Genomic DNA, 18424 nt, shown 5'->3' with positions numbered 1-18424 from the left:
AACATGGACGATGAAATATAAGGGAGCCCCGCTTCACTTGCCTAGGATGATGAGGGCCAATGCAGTTGAGCTGAAGGCACATATCCAGAGTCAGATCTGGAACTATGAAGAGCTCTCGCAGCTCATCACTATCATACAAGCTTCTCATGCACGAGTATTCAAGAGTATGGATGTTGTTGTGCACACACGCACGATCCCATCTATTGGGACTCTCACCTAGGCGAAGACAACAAAACAGGTTTGACTAGAGCTTGACTCGTACTTCGACAAGTTGATGCACATTGCCACTAGCCCAAAGATGTCCATCAGTGCAGGCATCATGCACAAGTATGTTACTGGTCCAGCCGCATTGAAGACAATGATGCACATGCTTTCAGATGAGTTGGACATAGGAGCCCGAGCAGTACACCTGGATTCTATGGAGGCAAGAGTCAGGTTTTAGACAGATTTCACCGTGGAGCACACAGACACCATCAAGGACTACCGATCTTGGCATCAACATGTTACTGTCGATCAGCATGAGGATGTTGAGGAGTTTGACTTCCATGGTTGTCTAAGTTAGAGTGATGTCTAGCATGGCTTGCTAAAGCCATTTTGTTTCACCTGGGTACATGTGCATTGTAATGTAATGTCATGTCAAGTGTAAGTCAAGTTGTGATAGTTGGATGTAACAGTCATAGAGTAGGTGAAGAGTCATGAGGGTAGTTGAACTGTCACAAAGGGGAATGCCAAGGGTCACCCCACCCTTTTCTATAAATAGTCCTCATAACTTAGTGTAAAGGCTTTTGGTCAGCCAAGCTTCCGATAATACTATCTTGGAGAGAACTTGGATAGTATTGTAATGACCCTTCACTTCTCGACTGTGCATATCTAGTACATATCTTTGGAGAAGTAGGTGGATGTGGCTATAACGTTCCACTATTGGAACTAGTGGTTGGACATGGATGTAGTATATGACTGAAACTTACACTTCTTTATATAATAAGAGCCATCACATTTCATGCATATGTTGTATTGTATTCTATGCTATCTAGTTTACTCTAAATGATATATGTATTGGTTTGCTTATGCATGCATGTATGGACTATTCTGTATAAGTATGTATGAATATTTCTGAAATGTGCTGCTAGTTTAACCATCACTTTGGATTGCTTTCTAACTTGCCTTCCATGTTGTAATGTATCTTTGATCATGTGTTCCCTTCCAAGCCGATTACTATTACAGGTTACCAAGGGGCGCACTCATCTCAACCCCCATGTGTTAGAACCTCTCATACACCTTCCTTGACTCACTGTAGCTGTCACACCCTTGCTACCAAAAAAGTTATCTTACTTGCCTCTGTGTGAAATTGCGATCAAGGCATTACCATACGACCCACTGTTGGGAATCCTACACCAAATGGTCTGAGGTCTAATTGGGACTTCTTATCGAGGAGATCCCATGACATGTTGATGGGTCCAACACCGTCAACAATATGATTAATAATTTTCAAATCTACATGTAAATTATCATCACTCTTTAAGGCCTTAAAATTCTAACATTTTTTAACCAAGGAATTAAAACCAAATATCACAAGTACAAAAAACCTTAAAAGTTCAAAAAATTTCAACCATGGAATTATAATCCAAATATCATGATTGGAAAAGCCTAAAAAATCAACACCTAAATCAAAGAGTGATTCTTTCAAGTGCATTTTTTTTCCAAAGGCTAAAAGTATATCTCTTAGATCTTATCCTAAGGCAGCTTTATCCATTTTCAATGGGGCATTAAAATTGTAATATTTTTTGAAATGTGACTTATAAAATCAATATTAATTTACATAAAATCAAGATTAGTTTACATAAAATCATGAAAAATACCCTTAAATTTTTTTTTTTAGTAAAATGTAGTGAACTTAAACAAAAAAAAAAAATACTAAAAATTAAGTGAATTTTAAAAAGGAAATATTAAGCCCACGAGCTGTAGAATAGGTGGTGATGGGTTGTACTGTTAAGTCACTCCATGATGTGAAGGTCACCAGTTCGAAACTCCGTGGGAAAAAAATCTAGTCATGTTAAGGGGTGGTGTGGCCCAAGATGGGTGTGATACCCACGTGATTTTAAAATCTAGTCATGTTAGGGGGTGGTGTGGCCCAAGACGGGTGTGATACCCACGTGATTTTAATGGCATTTTAATGGCTTAGATGCCCCTGGGTCGTGGTTTCTCAAGTCACAGGTAAAGCCTGATGTAATCTTTGATGAACTTAGAGCACTTGACAAAAAATTAGAATGAAACATTAAAAAAACATATATATATATATATATATATATAGAGAGAGAGAGAGAGAGAGAGAGAGAGAGAGAGAATTTTGAAAATAAAGAAAAGGTAAAAACAAAATTAAAAATTAAAAACAATTTAAAAATACGTATGACACAAAAATTAAATATTCATATCTCTCTCGCGCGCACACACACACACACACACACACACACACACACACACACACACATATAAAATAACAACACAAAATACAAAAAACTAAAATTATAAAAGAAACTAAAATAATATCAAAAAACTAATTATGTTGAGAGGCACCCTCCAATATAGTACATAAGAGATGTTGTAATATTATGTTATGTTATGTTATGTTATAGTATCAAATTGCATAATAACAAAAATAAAAATAAAAATAAAAATTTGTTAAATTAAATTAATAATTATAATTATTAATTATTAAAAACTATTAAAGTAAAAAAATATGACATTCTCAAACTTCTATTAAATAATGCATAATTATAAGTCGTAGGAACTTAACTCGAGTGGTATAACACACATTTCGCATCCCTAACTATGTGGGTTCAAGTCTTCAGAGACACGTTGTAGGCTGGTCCTGTTGTAGGTTGGCCCTGTGGCATTCATATGTAAAATAGTGACAATCATATCTATGAAGTTACCAATTCCACTAAGTGGAAGTACTTATTCCTATTAAAGAAAACATATATCAATAATTTATCAATAATTAAACCATCCTAGATTCGTCTTAACTCTTGATCTATCAAGTGATTCATTAACTCCAGATCTATGAGGCACTCGGAGGTATCTAATCTCTTGAAGTGATTAGTTAAATGCAAATAAATGTAATTTGAAATAAGAGACATAGTTTAAAAATACAAAATGATTAATTAAAAGAATTCAAAACAAAATTTAAAACAAAATAAACATTTTTTTCTAAATTAGGATACTATGCATGTGATATGGAGTGGGGGGGCATGATGTCGAGCATTGCCCATGTGGCCACTGCATAATTGACTGTGCAGTGGTTGCCTCACCAGTTGTGTGGGTGAAGGGACAATGCTCCACACACACAACACTCCATATCACATGCATGACTTCCATCTCATTTTGTTTCATTATATATATATATATATATATATATATAGAGGTGCAATGCTATATATTTCATATGAGGAATATATGTATATTATTAATACTATCAACATTCATCATGTTGCATGTGGAAATTGAACATGGGCAATGAGGATACCATTTCTTTCTCCCGAGCGTCGAGGATAAACATATATATATATATATATATATATATATATATATATATATATATATAATCATTATCCAATTTTAAGGTCACGGCCAAGACAAACACCAAATTGGTGTATGAGACTCCCTTGTTTGTGGGACAAGGGACCCACCTTCGCACAACGATTTTATTACTGAATCTACAAAGGCATATATACTCTACGGAGGCATACATATATATATATATATATATATTAGAAATATATATAAACAAAATTTTAAATTATAGAGAATTATATATATTTAAAATCTTTTAATATTTTATCTATATTTAAAAAAATTGTTATTATTTTTAATTTTGATTTTTTTTGGGGTAATTTTAGAATTTTTAAAGGTAAAATTTATATTTTTTCATTTTTTATTATAATGTGTTTTTTTAAATAAAAAGTTATATTTTCTCTTCTTTCTTAATTAACATTTTCTTAATTAACATTTTCTTAATGTGTATGGGGTAGTTTAATTGGTAGTCACTTTAATAATGAAGTATTGTGTTCCATTAGATTCTAGGTTCAAACCCTATCAGTTAGTAGCAAAGAAAGATACCATTACTTTTTTTTTTTAATTAAAAGTTGATTTTTTAAAACGATTTTTCACACACACACACACACACACACACATATATATATATATAATTCTACTGTAAATTATTTAAAAATAACAATAATTTATAGGTCATTTTATCCCTAAAAATAAAATAAAAGTAAAGTTCAACAAATTTGAAACACACTTAAAAACAAGCACTAAAAAAAGGTAAAACCATGGGCCTAGAATATGCCCTAAAACTGCTTCTGCTTGGCTAAGAGCTCATATTCCTCAAACGTAAGAAAACAGGTTAACGACCTAATACCCAGAGGCATGTGGCAAGAGTGAAAGGCTGCCCTCTTACAGACCACCAACGGGTTATTCCAGTTGGCGTGGTTTTCTTTGAATAATGGTGATGAGTCAGCTTGCATTCGCAGATAGTAGCCAAAGATGGTTTTCCTCACTGTTGGTTTGACAACTGAGTTATGATAGGTTTTCCTGCCACATGAAAAAAAAAGGTACAATATTTAAGTATTGATTTTTAAGGTTTTTCATAATCATGATATTTGGCCTTTAAAGCAATGGTGGAAAAATGTTTAAATTTTTACCTTCAAAAAATGGGGTGATGCTACATTACTACTTTCTCATTTCAACATATCTTTTTATTTCCTTCATAACAATGATATTTGGTCTTGAATCCCATGATTGAAAAATGTTTGATTTTCAATCCTAAAAAAAAGAGGTGACACTACATCATCACTTTTGCATTTTAGTGTGGTTTCTTGAGTCTTTTGTAAACATGATGTTTGGTTTTTAATGTGATGGCTAAAAAATAATGGAATTTTAATCCTGAAATGGAAAAATGGTGATAATGCATCACCACTTTTCAAAATTATCATGAAAATCATGATTTGATATGACCTTCAAAAAAGTGCGAACTCGATAAAGTCCTCATTAAGTTGCTAAGATCGCTTTTTTTTTGTTAATTGAAATTTCTATTGCCTCAAAATATCATCTTGGAAAATAAGATATCACTGTTTAGACTCAATCTTTTCATAGTATGTCACAATGGAAATAAAAAAATTTGACCACTGACAAATGTCTAGGTCTATCAAAATACAAATATTTGTTATTGCTAAATAAATCACTGTTAAAATAAACTATTCAATTGGAATTAAAATGCATAATCCCAGAGGCTGAATGAAACATGAGTGATCGATGAAGTGACTGGGGTTGGATCCAAACCCTTGTACCTATTAGGGTTGGAGTATTTAGGACACATTGAAGATGTCCCTCCATGTGTGTCAAATGAGCATCCAAACCGATGAGACATGAGCATTGGTAGCATTGGACTCATTGAATTTTATTAAAAAAGGATATGATATCATTGCAGCCCTTGCGCTTTTCCTTTAAGACCATGCCCAAGAGTGTCTTCATTTGCAAGGTTAATGGAATTAAGATATTGGCTCAGTCGTCCCCTAGTATGCCTATATTCAGGAAACAAATTAGCTACTTTGGCTAGGATTACATGATCCAAGGGATCAATAAAGTGCTCAGAATTCAAAGTATTCAAAAGTGTTCAAAACCTATACCAAATCATAGATCTCGATGACTTGGATCCAACGCAACTTGAATCGCTCAAAACTGATGTCGTATGCTCCTGACAGTGCGTTCTGATTGTTTTCCTAAACAGGTAAAAATTTTGTAGGTTGGTTGCAAGACTGCTGACTGCGTAGTCCGTACGATGATTGGGCAAGGTGATTGGGTAGGCTAACTGTACAATTTGGGCCAATGTAAGGTTGACAAGTGTCATTTTCTGATTGGTTCAAATTTGTTGTGTTTTCATCGGTCGAAGTGGAGTTTAAGTGTTCCAATGAATGGAGGCTACGCAGACCAATAGAAGGCAGCCATGTGGCCTACCAATGGTGCATTAAAATTTTATTATCAGCCAACCTGCATCTAGGAGATTCGAACAGACAACCTCCAAACCAACATTGCAATGTCGTACCGCTAGGGCACATGGTAGTTCTTAACTATTATGGTAGCCAACATTTATTTAAGTTTTATGTCGTTGAGTATTGTGGGACGGGGGTGGGGCTAAGCCATGACCGCCAGTCACCCCACACCAATGGGACTGTAGGTAGGGGAGCAAAGGAATTGGGCCTAGCCCCATCCCCAGGTTCTAACACCACAAAACTGCACCCACCAAACCATATGCTAAAGTGTGAGAGCGGAACAGTTGAGGAGTGGAGTTGGGGACCAGTGTTGGTCACATGTCACCATATAACCAGAATCCACCATAGCAGAAGGGTTAGCACGGAGTTTGGTGTGTAAATTTTTGGATAAGCCCCGGTCTTAATGCAACATGGAACCGCTTGCCAAGAATTTGGGCACTATTCCGATGGGGATGGGCAGTTAGCCCCAAACCCAAGATGCATGGTAACATGTGGCCATAATTTTCCTCCTACATGCCTTAATGGGAAATTAAACCAAGTGACATTTTGCACCTATTTTAGTGAAAATCTCTCTGACGCAGGGTGAAATTGTTGCTTGATGCACCCTGGAAAGGTAGAATTCGTAGGATGGTTAGTAGTCCAGTGTAGTTTGTGGATCAGTTAGTAGAAGAAACTTTGGGAGAGCATAACTTCTTCAGTTTTTGGCTAAATTGAGCCCAACAAAAGCCCAACTAGGGGATTTTTACTATTCTCAAGCCATTGGAGACATAATATTTACATTCTAAGCACTATAAATCAATTTAAACACAAATTTTAGCAATTAATGAAAGAGGCCCAACATTGGAAGCTGGACTAGGAGATGTAGCCTAGGAGAGGAGTGAACTCCTTTATCATTTTTGTTGTTATGTGTTTATGATATGGTATATTTTCTCTGTTATTTCTTTTAACTAAGTTTTAAAATCATTATTCTATGTGTTTTGTAAAGTGATCCATTACCCAAAATACATAAAATTTTACTTGCAATTTTTCCATCAACTTCAAGTTTACATAACATGTCATTTTGGTATCAGAGGCAAGTTATTTTGAAGGTTTGATTTTGTTTGCAAGCGTTTTTTGATTCTTACAAGGTTGAAGCTTAAAATAGGAGAAGGAGAACTTGTGGAGCCAAGGTCTCACATTGTTTAAAGGAGAACAAATACATCTCAAGCTTCACTAGTCATGGCACATGAAGAAGGTCCTAAACGAATGTCCGAAGATGAAAGAACTTTAAGAAAATATTTCTTTGAGATGTATGAAATGGTAAAATTTCTTTACAAGGAGAGGAATTCAAGGTTGCTAAGAGAGAGCTCAAAACCTCCAAAAGGAGATGGAGGAAAGAGAGACAAGCCTCCAAAATGGAATGGAGGGAATGGCGATAAGCCACCACCTTCACCTCCATCATCCTCATCTTCATCCTCATGTTCTTCTACTTCTTCAACCCTTTCACAAACACCTCCAAATTCTCCAAAGGGACATGGTAAAAATCCTTTATTAAAGTTTGACATAAAGTTTGAATTGCTTGTGTACAATGGAGAGGTAAATGCCGAGAAATTAGATAATTGGGTTCGTTAGATTGAAGTGTATTGCATGATACAAAGAATCAAGGATGATGATACCAAAATTCAGCTTGCTTCTCTTAGGTTTGAAGGTGCAACACTTATTTGGTGGGAGGCCAAAATTTAAGAGGACATGGAGAAACATGGTAAGATTTTACCCTCTTGGAATTTTTTTGTTGTTGCATTAAGAAGACAATTTTATCCATTAGCATACATGCAAAAAACTATAATGGATTGGAAAAACTTTAGGCAAGCTAAGGGTAAAAATGTGCAAAGATATACTCAATAATTTAGGAAAAGAGCTTTGATTTTGGGTACACATTTATCCTCTTAAGAAATTTTACTCAAATACATTGGAGGATTGCATAGTTATTTGAGACACACAATTTTCATGTTTAACCCTACAAAACTAGATGAAGTTGTTAGAAAATTATATATTACAGAGCAATGGAACACATAAAATATTGTAGAAATACATGGTTCACCCAATTTGGGCTACATCCATGGAGAAACAACCAGTCCTTCCTTTTATATTATCCAGCAAACTGAAGAGATACAACCTACAATAGATCCGTTGTAATTCCCTCTTTTCTCTCACACAATCTCCTCTCTCTTTCTCACTCAGAATACAGATCTACATAGACGCAATACAATTCCCTCATATATAGCGAGGGGTTTCCTTCTAGGGAAAAAAACCCTAAATTAAACATAACTTCTACCATCAAATCTCTGCCTAATGAACAACCCAAATTGACTAAAAAATTACAACATTTTACAAGGAAATTTTACATCTATTTTTAGCTTCGAGGAGGCTCCTAAAGATCGTTGTCGGCCCCCCTTGGAGCCCCCTTGCAGCACAAATATTACGGGTGGCATTGCCACCACATTATGAACTGGAGTTCAATGCAGTGATACCTCTGAATAAAGAAGATAATCATGCTTCACACCCAACAGAAGTTTGTGTAGAGGCAACTCATTTGGAAGCAAGACGGAAGAATGTTCCTTAAGAGGGTAGCAAAAGGCCATTCAAAAGTGGAGACAAAGGAAAGGGGAAATTCAAAGGAAAAGGGAAGAAGAATGCTTTGGTCAAGAAAGAGGGATAAAAAATCATATGTAAACATTGTTCAAAAGAAGTCCATGATGAACACCACTATTGGAAACTTCATCCTGAAATGAGACCCCAAAAGTCTAACAACAAAGGGAAACAAAAGACTGCTGCAACTACACAACATGATTTAGGATTTGATTCCGGAGATGAAATTACAAAGACCAAAACCATGGGATTTAAAGGTAATGACTCTATTTCAAGTACTAGTTCTTCAAATAGCCTCAATGAAGCTCAACATGAAAAATAAAGAATAGAGTTTTTCCAGATTAGAGTCATTTCAAAACATACCAAAATAAATACATTATTTGATAGTGGATCACAAGCAAACCGTATTTCTAAAGACATTGTCAAGAATTTAAACTTGGAAACCACTCCTCATCCTAAACCTTATCCTTTAGGTTGGATATGTGACAATGCAAAATTTCATGTGACAAAGAGATGTAAATTGAGATTTTCCATTTTGCAAACTTTATAGATGAGGTAGAGCTTGATGTTATTCCACTTGAAATTTATGGTATTGTTTTGGGAAGTCCATATATATATGATAGACGAGCCATATTTCATTGCCATGAGAACAAATATCACTTGTTTAAAGATGGGATTGAGTACATTGTTAGAGCACATAACTAGAAGTTGAATTTATCACTTGTGAATGTTCGACAAATGAAGAGGCTTGTTAATGCTAGTAAGAACTTTGTACTCTTGATGATAAAAAAAAAAGAGAATGTCGAAAATGAATGTCTTCCAAGGATTTGATGCAAGATTAAAATATGATTTGTTTGAGTTTGTTAACACCTATGATGAGATGTTTCAGGAACCCAAAGGATTGCCTCCTAAAAGAAGAATCCAACATGAGATCCAATTGCAGCAAGATTGCCCTCTTCCAAACATTGAAATGTACAGGATATCAGTCATGGAGAATGCAGAAATCAATAAACAAATCCAAGAGTTAATTGATAAAGGGGTCATCAGACCAAGCACATCGCCATGTGGGTCACATATTATTTTAGTACCAAAGAAATATGGTACATGGTGCATGTGTGTGGATTTCAAAGACTTGAACAAGATTACAGTAAAGAATCATTACCCTCTTCCTCGAATTGATGATTTACTTGATCAATTGAAAATTTTTGTGTATTTCACTAAGTTGGACCCGGGAAATGGCTATCATCATATCAGGATTGTTGAAGGAGACATATGGAAGATAACCTTCAAAACAAAGCAAGGTTTGTTTGAATGGTTCGTTATGCCTTTTGAGCTTTGTAATGCTCCTGCAAGTTTCATGAGAGTTATGAATGATGTCAAGGCATTTTCTTGATGATTTTGTGATTGTCTACTTAGATGACATATTGATTTTCAGTAAAACCCATGAAGAACATGTCAGGCATATTAGGCAAGTCTTAGATGTCTTGACGAAAGAAAAAATGTTTTTAAAGATGTCTAAATGTGAATTTGGAAAGACCTTGTTAGTGTATTTGGGATGTATTGTTGGAGGGGGTGAATTGAAGATAGATCCATCAAAGTTCAAAGTCATTGTAGATTGGCCTAAGCCCAATAATGTAAATGAAGCTTTTTGGGAGCAACCCAATATTGGAGAAAGTGCATTTCTAACTTTTCTTGAATTGCAGCTCCATTACATGCCTTGACAAGTGTGAAGCAGGTTTTTCAGTGGGGAAGCAAGCAACATAAAGCCTTCAATGCATTGAAGGAGAGAATCATTACAACTCTAGTTCTTGCACTTCCTGATTTAAGACAACCATTTGAGATACAAATAGATGCAAGTGACTATGCCATGGGAGTGATATTGATGCAACATGGTAAGCCCATATGTTACCATTCTAATGAAACTTTTAATGGTGTAGTAGTTAACTATCCTACATATTATAAGGAACTATATGCATTGGTGCAAAGTTGTGAAAAAGTGGAAACTCTATTTGATGGGAAAGGAAACTATAATTCACATTGATCATCAACCATTGCTATACTTGCAATCAGAAACCAAGCTACAATAAGCGAGGCATTTCATATGGATGGGTTTCTTGCAGCAATTCCACTTGGTAATAAGGTATAAGAAAGGTATCTAGGTCAAGGTTGAGAATGAGCCGACGATGAGCTCTGCTACTGCACCCAAACCCTAACCAGCCGCCGCCCTGTTTTTTTCGCCCTGCTACAGCCGCCGACTCCTTGCTGGTCGATAGCAATGGATATGGCGGGAGGAGGGGAGAGCTCTGCTCCCCCTCCAAAACACTCTGCAAGCTCTGACGCTACCAGGCACTCTCAGACTACGCCCCCTTCTGACGCCGACCCAGAGACAGGACAAGGCGCAAATCAGAAAGCGGAAGCAAGGATCCATACGGCCCCTACAGAAGAAGTAGAAGACGACAAAGAGACGCCTGCTAAAGCCAAAAAGACTCAGCATAAAGTTACATCAGCTACCTGCATCCCAAAAGCGGCTGAACCCATCAAAGTGGACCTGCCCAGCCAGCGCATCAATGGTGAAATCCAGTACATGCAAGACCATGCACTCATCGGAAAATTTTTAGGCTTCTGGCCAACGGAAAGGGCCTTACAAGGCTGGATAGCCTCAAAGTGGAAACCCAAAGGTCAAATAACTCTGCAACTAGGACCAAAGGGCTTCTTCACTGCTATATTTCACTGTGTGGAGGATAGAGTGAGAATATTCGAAGGAGGGCCGTACTTCTTCAATTCTTCAGGCCTCTATCTCACTGAATGGAAGCCCAAATTCAATCCTGACAAGGAGGACTTCAGCTGGGCGCCAGTCTGGATCAGGATGTACTCCCTCCCTGCAGAATACTGGAAAGAAGAAACACTTGCAGACATAGGCAACAAACTGGGCACCTTCATCAGAGTGGCAGCTGAGACAAAGACTCGCAAGTACACCTCTTATGCCAGGATCTGCGTCCTGATGCACCTTACCAACGCTCTCGCGGACACGGTAAAGCTCTATCATGATGATTATGAATGGACTCAATCTTTAGATTATGAACACATTCCCTTTCGCTGTCGTAAGTGTCATGAGCACGGTCACCTCTTCCGTGACTGCCCCTTAAATGTCCAGTCCAAAGCAGCTGCTGCTGGCTCTGAAATGGACTCAGAAGGTTTCATCAAAATACCCAACCGCCGCAGGCATGCCAAAAAGAGCCAGCCAGTCATTGAAAACACTCCCAAAGTGGACCACCAGAATAAATTCTCCGTTCTTGCAACACAAGAAAATATTGGCCAACCCAGTTCTGAACCCCCTCGCATTCCCTCTCCGCCCTCTCCACCTCACTCACGCCCAGATCCCATGCAAGTCTCTGTCCCTGATCCAATGAAACCCACACCCAGTCCCACTATGGAGAAAGGCAAATCCATATCAAATTTCAGTCCCTCCTCATTCTCCAAAGAACACTCCTCAAAGGATAGCCAGCAGCAGGACACCGATATGGAAACCGATGTTTCTCTTGCTCTCAGGCTTCAACACGAAGAGGATGAGGAAGCTCTAGATGACAACATTGTTATGGAAGAAGATCAAGCGGATGTCACTATTGATGGATTAGATATCTTCACACTTGAAACAGCATGCAAACAAAAAGAATATAACTCCATTCAACCTTGGCAGATCGACAAGCTGGAAGGAGTCCTAGCCAAAGCGCAGCATAACAAAAGCCTGGGTATCCAGGGAGGCAGCCCATGGGATGGAAAAAAGCTACTCAAGGACCTCAAGAAAAGAGGACGGAAGACAGAACTCCAGCGCACAATAGCATTAGGTGAAATACTTATGGAATCGGGGCGATTCCCTAAGTTGACAAAATTCTACAAACCCAAACCATAGTTTACATGAAGCTAATATCATGGAATGTGAGAGGATTCAACAGTCCCTCAAAACACAGAATGATCAAACACCTGATTCAGCAAGAAAAACCAACCATAGTTTTTATGCAAGAAACCAAAAGCACCACGGATGCTATTGAACGAATCCGAGGCAAAGTTTGGGCAGGAAGCAGAGCCATCTCTGTTGATGCCTCTGGAGCCTCAGGAGGCTTAGCCATCTTTTGGAACCCTCAGATAGTCACATTATACGACTTTCACGCCACACTCCATTTCATTCAAGCATCATTCCATCTCGTTGGCACTGGCATACATGGCCACCTTACAAATGTCTATTTCCCTCAATTAGTTCAGCAAAAGATAGAACTTCTGGAAATGCTTGCTCAGCTCAATGAAAGCAGACAATTCCCGCTATGGATTGGGGGTGGCGACTTCAATATAATAACTTCAATGACGGAGAAACAGGGAGGCCGAATAGGGCTCGACAGTGACAGCGAAAGCCTCAAAGAATTCATTCGAACCAACCATCTCATGGACATCCCTACCTCTAATGGAATTTTCACTTGGACAAACAAGCGACGAGGCATACAACACATAGCCTCCCGCCTTGATAGATTCTTTCTCTCTGACAATGCAATCCATCTTGGAGGGGATTTTCATGCTTCCATCCTCCCACAAGGAGGGTCGGATCACTGGCCAATTTTGCTACAATGGACCAGACCAGGCAATCAATGCAACAGACCCTTCAGATTCGAGGCATTCTGGTTCACAAACGCCACTTTCAAAAAGGTTGTTCACGATGCTTGGGCAACCTACATTCCGCCGCAGGGTGCCAAAATGTATCAATTTCAGCAAAAGCTAAAGAATCTAAAACATGTCCTCAAAATCTGGAATCGCACAAGTTTTGGCAACATTTAGGAGAAGCGCTTCCAACTAGAACAACAAATGAGTAAACTCCAACAAAACCTCATCCTCCAAGGTAGAACAGAAGAACAAGCACAACAAGAACAGGAACTATGGAACCAAATCGAGGAACGCAGGAAGCAAGAAGAAATACTCTGGCGGCAAAAATCAAGAATCAACTGGCTCAAAGAAGGGGAGAAGAACACAAAATTTTTCCACAAGACCACCATTCAACGGCGAATGCATAATAACATAGCGTTCATCAACAACCAACAAGGTGAAAGAATTGAAGAGCATGAGGATATGGAAAAGGAATTCACAGGGTATTTTAAGGAAATATTAACGGAGCCCATTGAAAACAGAGAAGCAGCAATCCGAGCCATCACACAGCACATTCCAAGTATAATTACTGAGGATCATAACAACAGATTACTTCAGCCCACTACCATGCAAGAAGTCGACGAAGCCATGGCTCAACTCAAGGATGGAAAAGCGCCAGGTCCTGATGGTTTCACGGCTAACTTTTTCCATGAATTCTAGGACCTCATCAAGAAGGAAGTTTGGAATCTGGTTGAAGAATCCAGAAGCATGCATTGGATCCTACCGTCCCTCAATACAACTTTTCTAGCCCTGGTTCCCAAAGGAGAAGAACCCAACAGGCCGGAGAACTTCAGACCTATCACACTCTGCAATGTTATATACAAGCTCATCTCAAAGGTCATTGCAAATCGGCTCAAGCCTCTCCTTCCCCTACTTATATCTCCGGAGCAGACAGGCTATGTGGAAGGATGGCAGATTATGGATGGAATCATACTTTCCAACGAGGTCATACACTCTTTAAAGATCCTCAAGAAACCAGGTATGAATCTAAAACTCGACCTCTCCAAAGCTTTTGATAAGCTTAGTTGGAATTTTATCCAAAAAATGCTTCTAGCTTTTGGATTTAGTGCTACATGGACCAGGTGGATCATGAACCTTATTACCTCCCCTAGCTTCTCAGTCCTTCTGAATGGATCCCCCTCTCCTCCATTTCGGCCCTCTCGTGGCATAAGACAAGGGGATCCTCTCTCCCCTTTTCTTTTTGTCTTAATGGCAGAGGGGCTCAGTAGACTACTCAAAGCAGCCACAGCCTCTCACAAGCTTAGGGGTATCTCCATTCATGGCCTCAATCCGCTGACCCATCAACAATTCGTGGATGACACCATGTTATTTGGCCACCCATCCTCAAAAGAAGCTTCCATGTTTAAATCGCTCCTCTCCCTCTACTCTGAAGCATCCGGTACCTCCATCAACGCCTCCAAATCATAGCTCTTCTTTTTCAATACCCCCCCCTCCACTCAAAGGAACATAGCCAGAATCTTGGGATTCACCATCTCCCATCTGCCATCTAAATATCTAGGAGCGCCCCTCTCGGCCTCTGCTATTAAAAATGCCTCATGGAAATCCCTCCTTGATAAGCTGGAATCAAAACTCTCTTCGTGGACCTTTCGTGCTCTCAATATGGCCGGCAGATTGGTCCTGATCAAGTCTGTCCTTCAAGCTATGCCGCTGTATCTCTTCTCCACTCTGGCAGCTCCAAAATGGGTCCTCAAAGCTATTCGCAACCTTCAACGAAACTTCCTCTGGGGCTCCTCGGGCAGAAACCGCAAATGGGCCCTCGTGAATTGGAAAGATGTATGTAAACCCAAAACAGAGGGAGGCCTTGGGCTTCGAGATCCTCTTCAAAGCAACAACACTATGGGAGCCCGCATGTGGTGGAACTGGCTCTCCAAGCCTCACACACCTTGGGCTCGCTTATGGCAAGCAAAATACGCTATGGGAAGTCAATGGCAAGAACTAATCAGAATCAACCCCAGTGCCAAGGGCTCTCCAATCTGGAATGCGGCGAAGATACACAGCAGCTTCATACAGGACCATAGCTTTTGGGAAATACACTCAGGTACGTCAGCCAAGTCCAGGGAAGATTCGTGGCAGCAACTCCCCAAGCTGACTAATCTATTCCAGATGCCACTCTGGCAATCGTATATGCAACAAGAAAACCTCATTCACGTGCATCAATTCTGGCAGCAAACGCACCATCAAGAATACCAAACATGGAGATCTGCAAACAGCTGGCAAAGAGACTGGGCAGGTGAAACATTCTCAGACTTGGACCAGGAACTTGCGCAACGTAAAATACGCTACTCCAACCAGCAGGACAAGCTCAGATGGGGTCACAGGCACAAGGGCACATTTACCACGAAAGAAGCACATCAGCTGCGCTACTCAAACAGCCAAGAGAATCAAGACCAAATCTGGGCATGAGTCTGGCTTCCTGGGCTCTGGCCCAAAATCTCAACTTTCCTATGGTTGCTCAGTAAGAGGCGTATACTCACTTGGGATAACTTGCTAAAGCGAGGATTCATCGGGCCCTCTAGATGCCCGAATTGTAATCTCCACACTGAAACAATCAGCCATTTAATGGAGTCCTGTCCACTAGCAAAGCAACTATGGGAGAGGGTGGAGCACTGCAACAAAATAGCAGCACCAAGGAGCGAAGATGTGACGGACAATATAAGGAACTGGGACAAGCATCCATTTCGATGCCAAATACTCAACTCCTTATGGGATCTTACTCCAGGTTTCATGTACTGGCTGCTCTGGAAAGAGCGTAACTCACGCATCTTCAACAACTCCTCCAGAACAATAGACGCCCTGTGGCTCATCTATAAAAGAAATGTCCAGGAAACCTTAGCTATCAGAACCTGGTATGACACTGATATGCCAGAAACGCAACAAGAAAAGGAAATCTTTAAAGCATGGAATCTTGACCTTTCAGCCTTTGCAAAGGTCACCACGCGCCCCCCCCGCGGCCCCACCTCTCCATCCTCTTGGTCCCCTCCGGCTCTCAACTCTTTCAAGCTCAACTTTGATGGAGCAGCAAAGGGTAATCCTGGTCCGGCAGGCTATGGAGGAATCATCAGAAGTCACACAGGCAAACCCATGTACATATATTATGGCTCTCTCGGCAAAGATACCAATAATGTAGCGGAAATGGAAGGACTTTGGCATGGGATCTGCTTCGCAGAGCAACTTCACTTCCTTCCACTGGAGGTTGAAGGCGATTCTCTCATCCTAATCAATGCAGCCAAGAAAATCCAAGCAGGAACAACAGCGGACAAGGTAGCGACCAGCTGGAGACTCCTGAGCAGGTTGGAAGCCTTGGAAGCAAAGCTTACAAATCCACATAGCTTCACCTTTCAGCATGTGCGAAGAACAGCAAATAAGGTAGCCGATAGACTGGCTAACCAAGGAGTTTCCCAGACCTCAACTCACTTCTCAGGACCCCTGGACATAGTTGAAGATGAACAACTCAAAAAAGACTGCATCACCCTGGTGCAAAAGGATCTCTCTCCCCCGGATGCGGGTGGTTGCTAGACATATGGCGCATAAGGCTCGTCCGAAGGGCAGGTGTCCGCCCGAACGAGCCACGCATGCCAGGAGGACACACCATAAATTCACCAACCCGCTGCATTCAAGGAAGGGAGTTAAGGGTGTTGACAGAGGCGTCCTGTTGACATTCATGGTGCGTCTTGAGAAGCGAAACATGGCGCTTCATAACTGCAATCTCTCTGACATTCTCCCGCATTTCCCGTCTGCACCTGTTCTGATCTTGCAGGAGGTGACGGAGGTTCAGCACTTTGGCTCTCATTCTGGCCCTGAGAGTGAATGTAAGTGTTTAGCAGCTACAGAGTGGGGCAATTGGTAGGCTCACAAGCAAGCCAGTTGCGATTCTGAGAATTTGGCAGTGCTTACTTACCCGCATCTCTCGTTGGCTCTTGTTCTGGTTTCGAAGGAAGTGGTGGAGGTTCAGAGTCTCGGCTCTCATTCAAGCTTTGAGAGCGAAGGTCAAGGCTCTGCAGCCACAGCTTTGGGCAATTGGGAGGCTAGGACTCGGTTTAGCAGTAAACCTGTGCCAACAGTGGTGTTGCGTTGGGGAATTGATCGCCCTGTTCAGAGGACCAGAATGCAGCGCAATCGTGGAAGGGGTAACAGTGGAAGGGGAGGCTACAGTGGAAGGGGAGGCTACAGTGGAAGAGCCCCCTCGACTTCTTCCTCAATTGAAGAAACCTCTGAGTGCAGAAGGCCGAGGGGAAGGCCCCCGGGCAGAGGCAGAATAGGGGAACCTCCAGCGCGAATGGACTGTGGGCATATGGAACACCCAATGGTGAGATACCGCCTTCCCTGCACCTTAGCCAATTCTACTTTCTTCGTGACTGTCTCTGTGGAGCACTGCAGCAATCCTTGGGAAGATGAGGAAGGAAATCCCCGTGCCAACCCTCCGCGTGTTCCTGGGATTGTTCCTACGGTGGATATGGAATTCCCTGCTGTTGAGATGATGCGGCCCATACATGACCCGGGAGCAGGCCCGAGAGAACCTGTTTGTGACTATGGCGCTGGCCCAAGTGACCGTGGAACGCGCAACCCTGGTAAGGCCATCCTCCAGCCTCCCTGCTGCAAGGCGGAAGATGAACCGCAGACTACTGATGAAGATTAACATGCCCAGCTCGCGCTCCAGGTTTTACAGCAAGAATTTTTCTCTGTCAGCTCCCTACGCGGTCATATATGAATCTGTTACTCTGTCTCTATGTAATTGTGTCGGTTTTCTGTTATCTCTGTTCTGTGTCGATGTTCTTCAGGTGCTTTTGTTCATGTGTCAGCTACATGAGTGTTGCTCTAAGTTTTTGTCCATGTGTCCTATGTACTCTTGGCATGAATACTCCGGTGTCTACTGTCTGTCCTAGGACAAATCTTACAGGGCTGCGGCCCCGTTGTAATTTTGATGATGTAACTTTGCTCTTGCTGTAATATAATAGTTTGGCCTTACTTAGAAAAAAAAAAAGAAAGGTATCTATAACAAGGTTGTTGACATGCTTTCTAGAACAATTGTTATTGCT

At 40.5% G+C, this 18424-nt stretch overlaps 1 protein-coding gene across 1 annotated transcript; it reads left to right on the top strand.

Annotated features, from left to right (window-relative positions):
• The first annotated feature begins 12692 nt into the window (after window positions 1-12692).
• LOC149210061 (uncharacterized) lies at window positions 12693-13502 on the top strand. Its single transcript, XM_089398852.1, has one exon. It carries the CDS (start codon window positions 12693-12695, stop codon window positions 13500-13502), a length of 810 nt encoding a protein of 269 aa, XP_089254978.1.
• The last annotated feature ends 4922 nt before the right edge of the window (window positions 13503-18424 follow it).

Source organism: Pinus tabuliformis, chromosome 1_2 (assembly GCF_031772625.1).
Source record: "Pinus tabuliformis cultivar Carrire ecotype Pingquan chromosome 1_2, CPIR1, whole genome shotgun sequence".
Classification (NCBI taxonomy): domain Eukaryota; kingdom Viridiplantae; phylum Streptophyta; class Pinopsida; order Pinales; family Pinaceae; genus Pinus; species Pinus tabuliformis.
Note: the sequence above shows the minus strand (reverse complement) of the source record. Positions and strands in the feature narration are given on the sequence as shown.

Coding starts and splice junctions, on each gene's coding strand:
- LOC149210061 (XM_089398852.1), top strand. CDS start 12,693: ATGCAAGAAACCAAAAGCACCACGGATGCTATTGAACGAATCCGAGGC.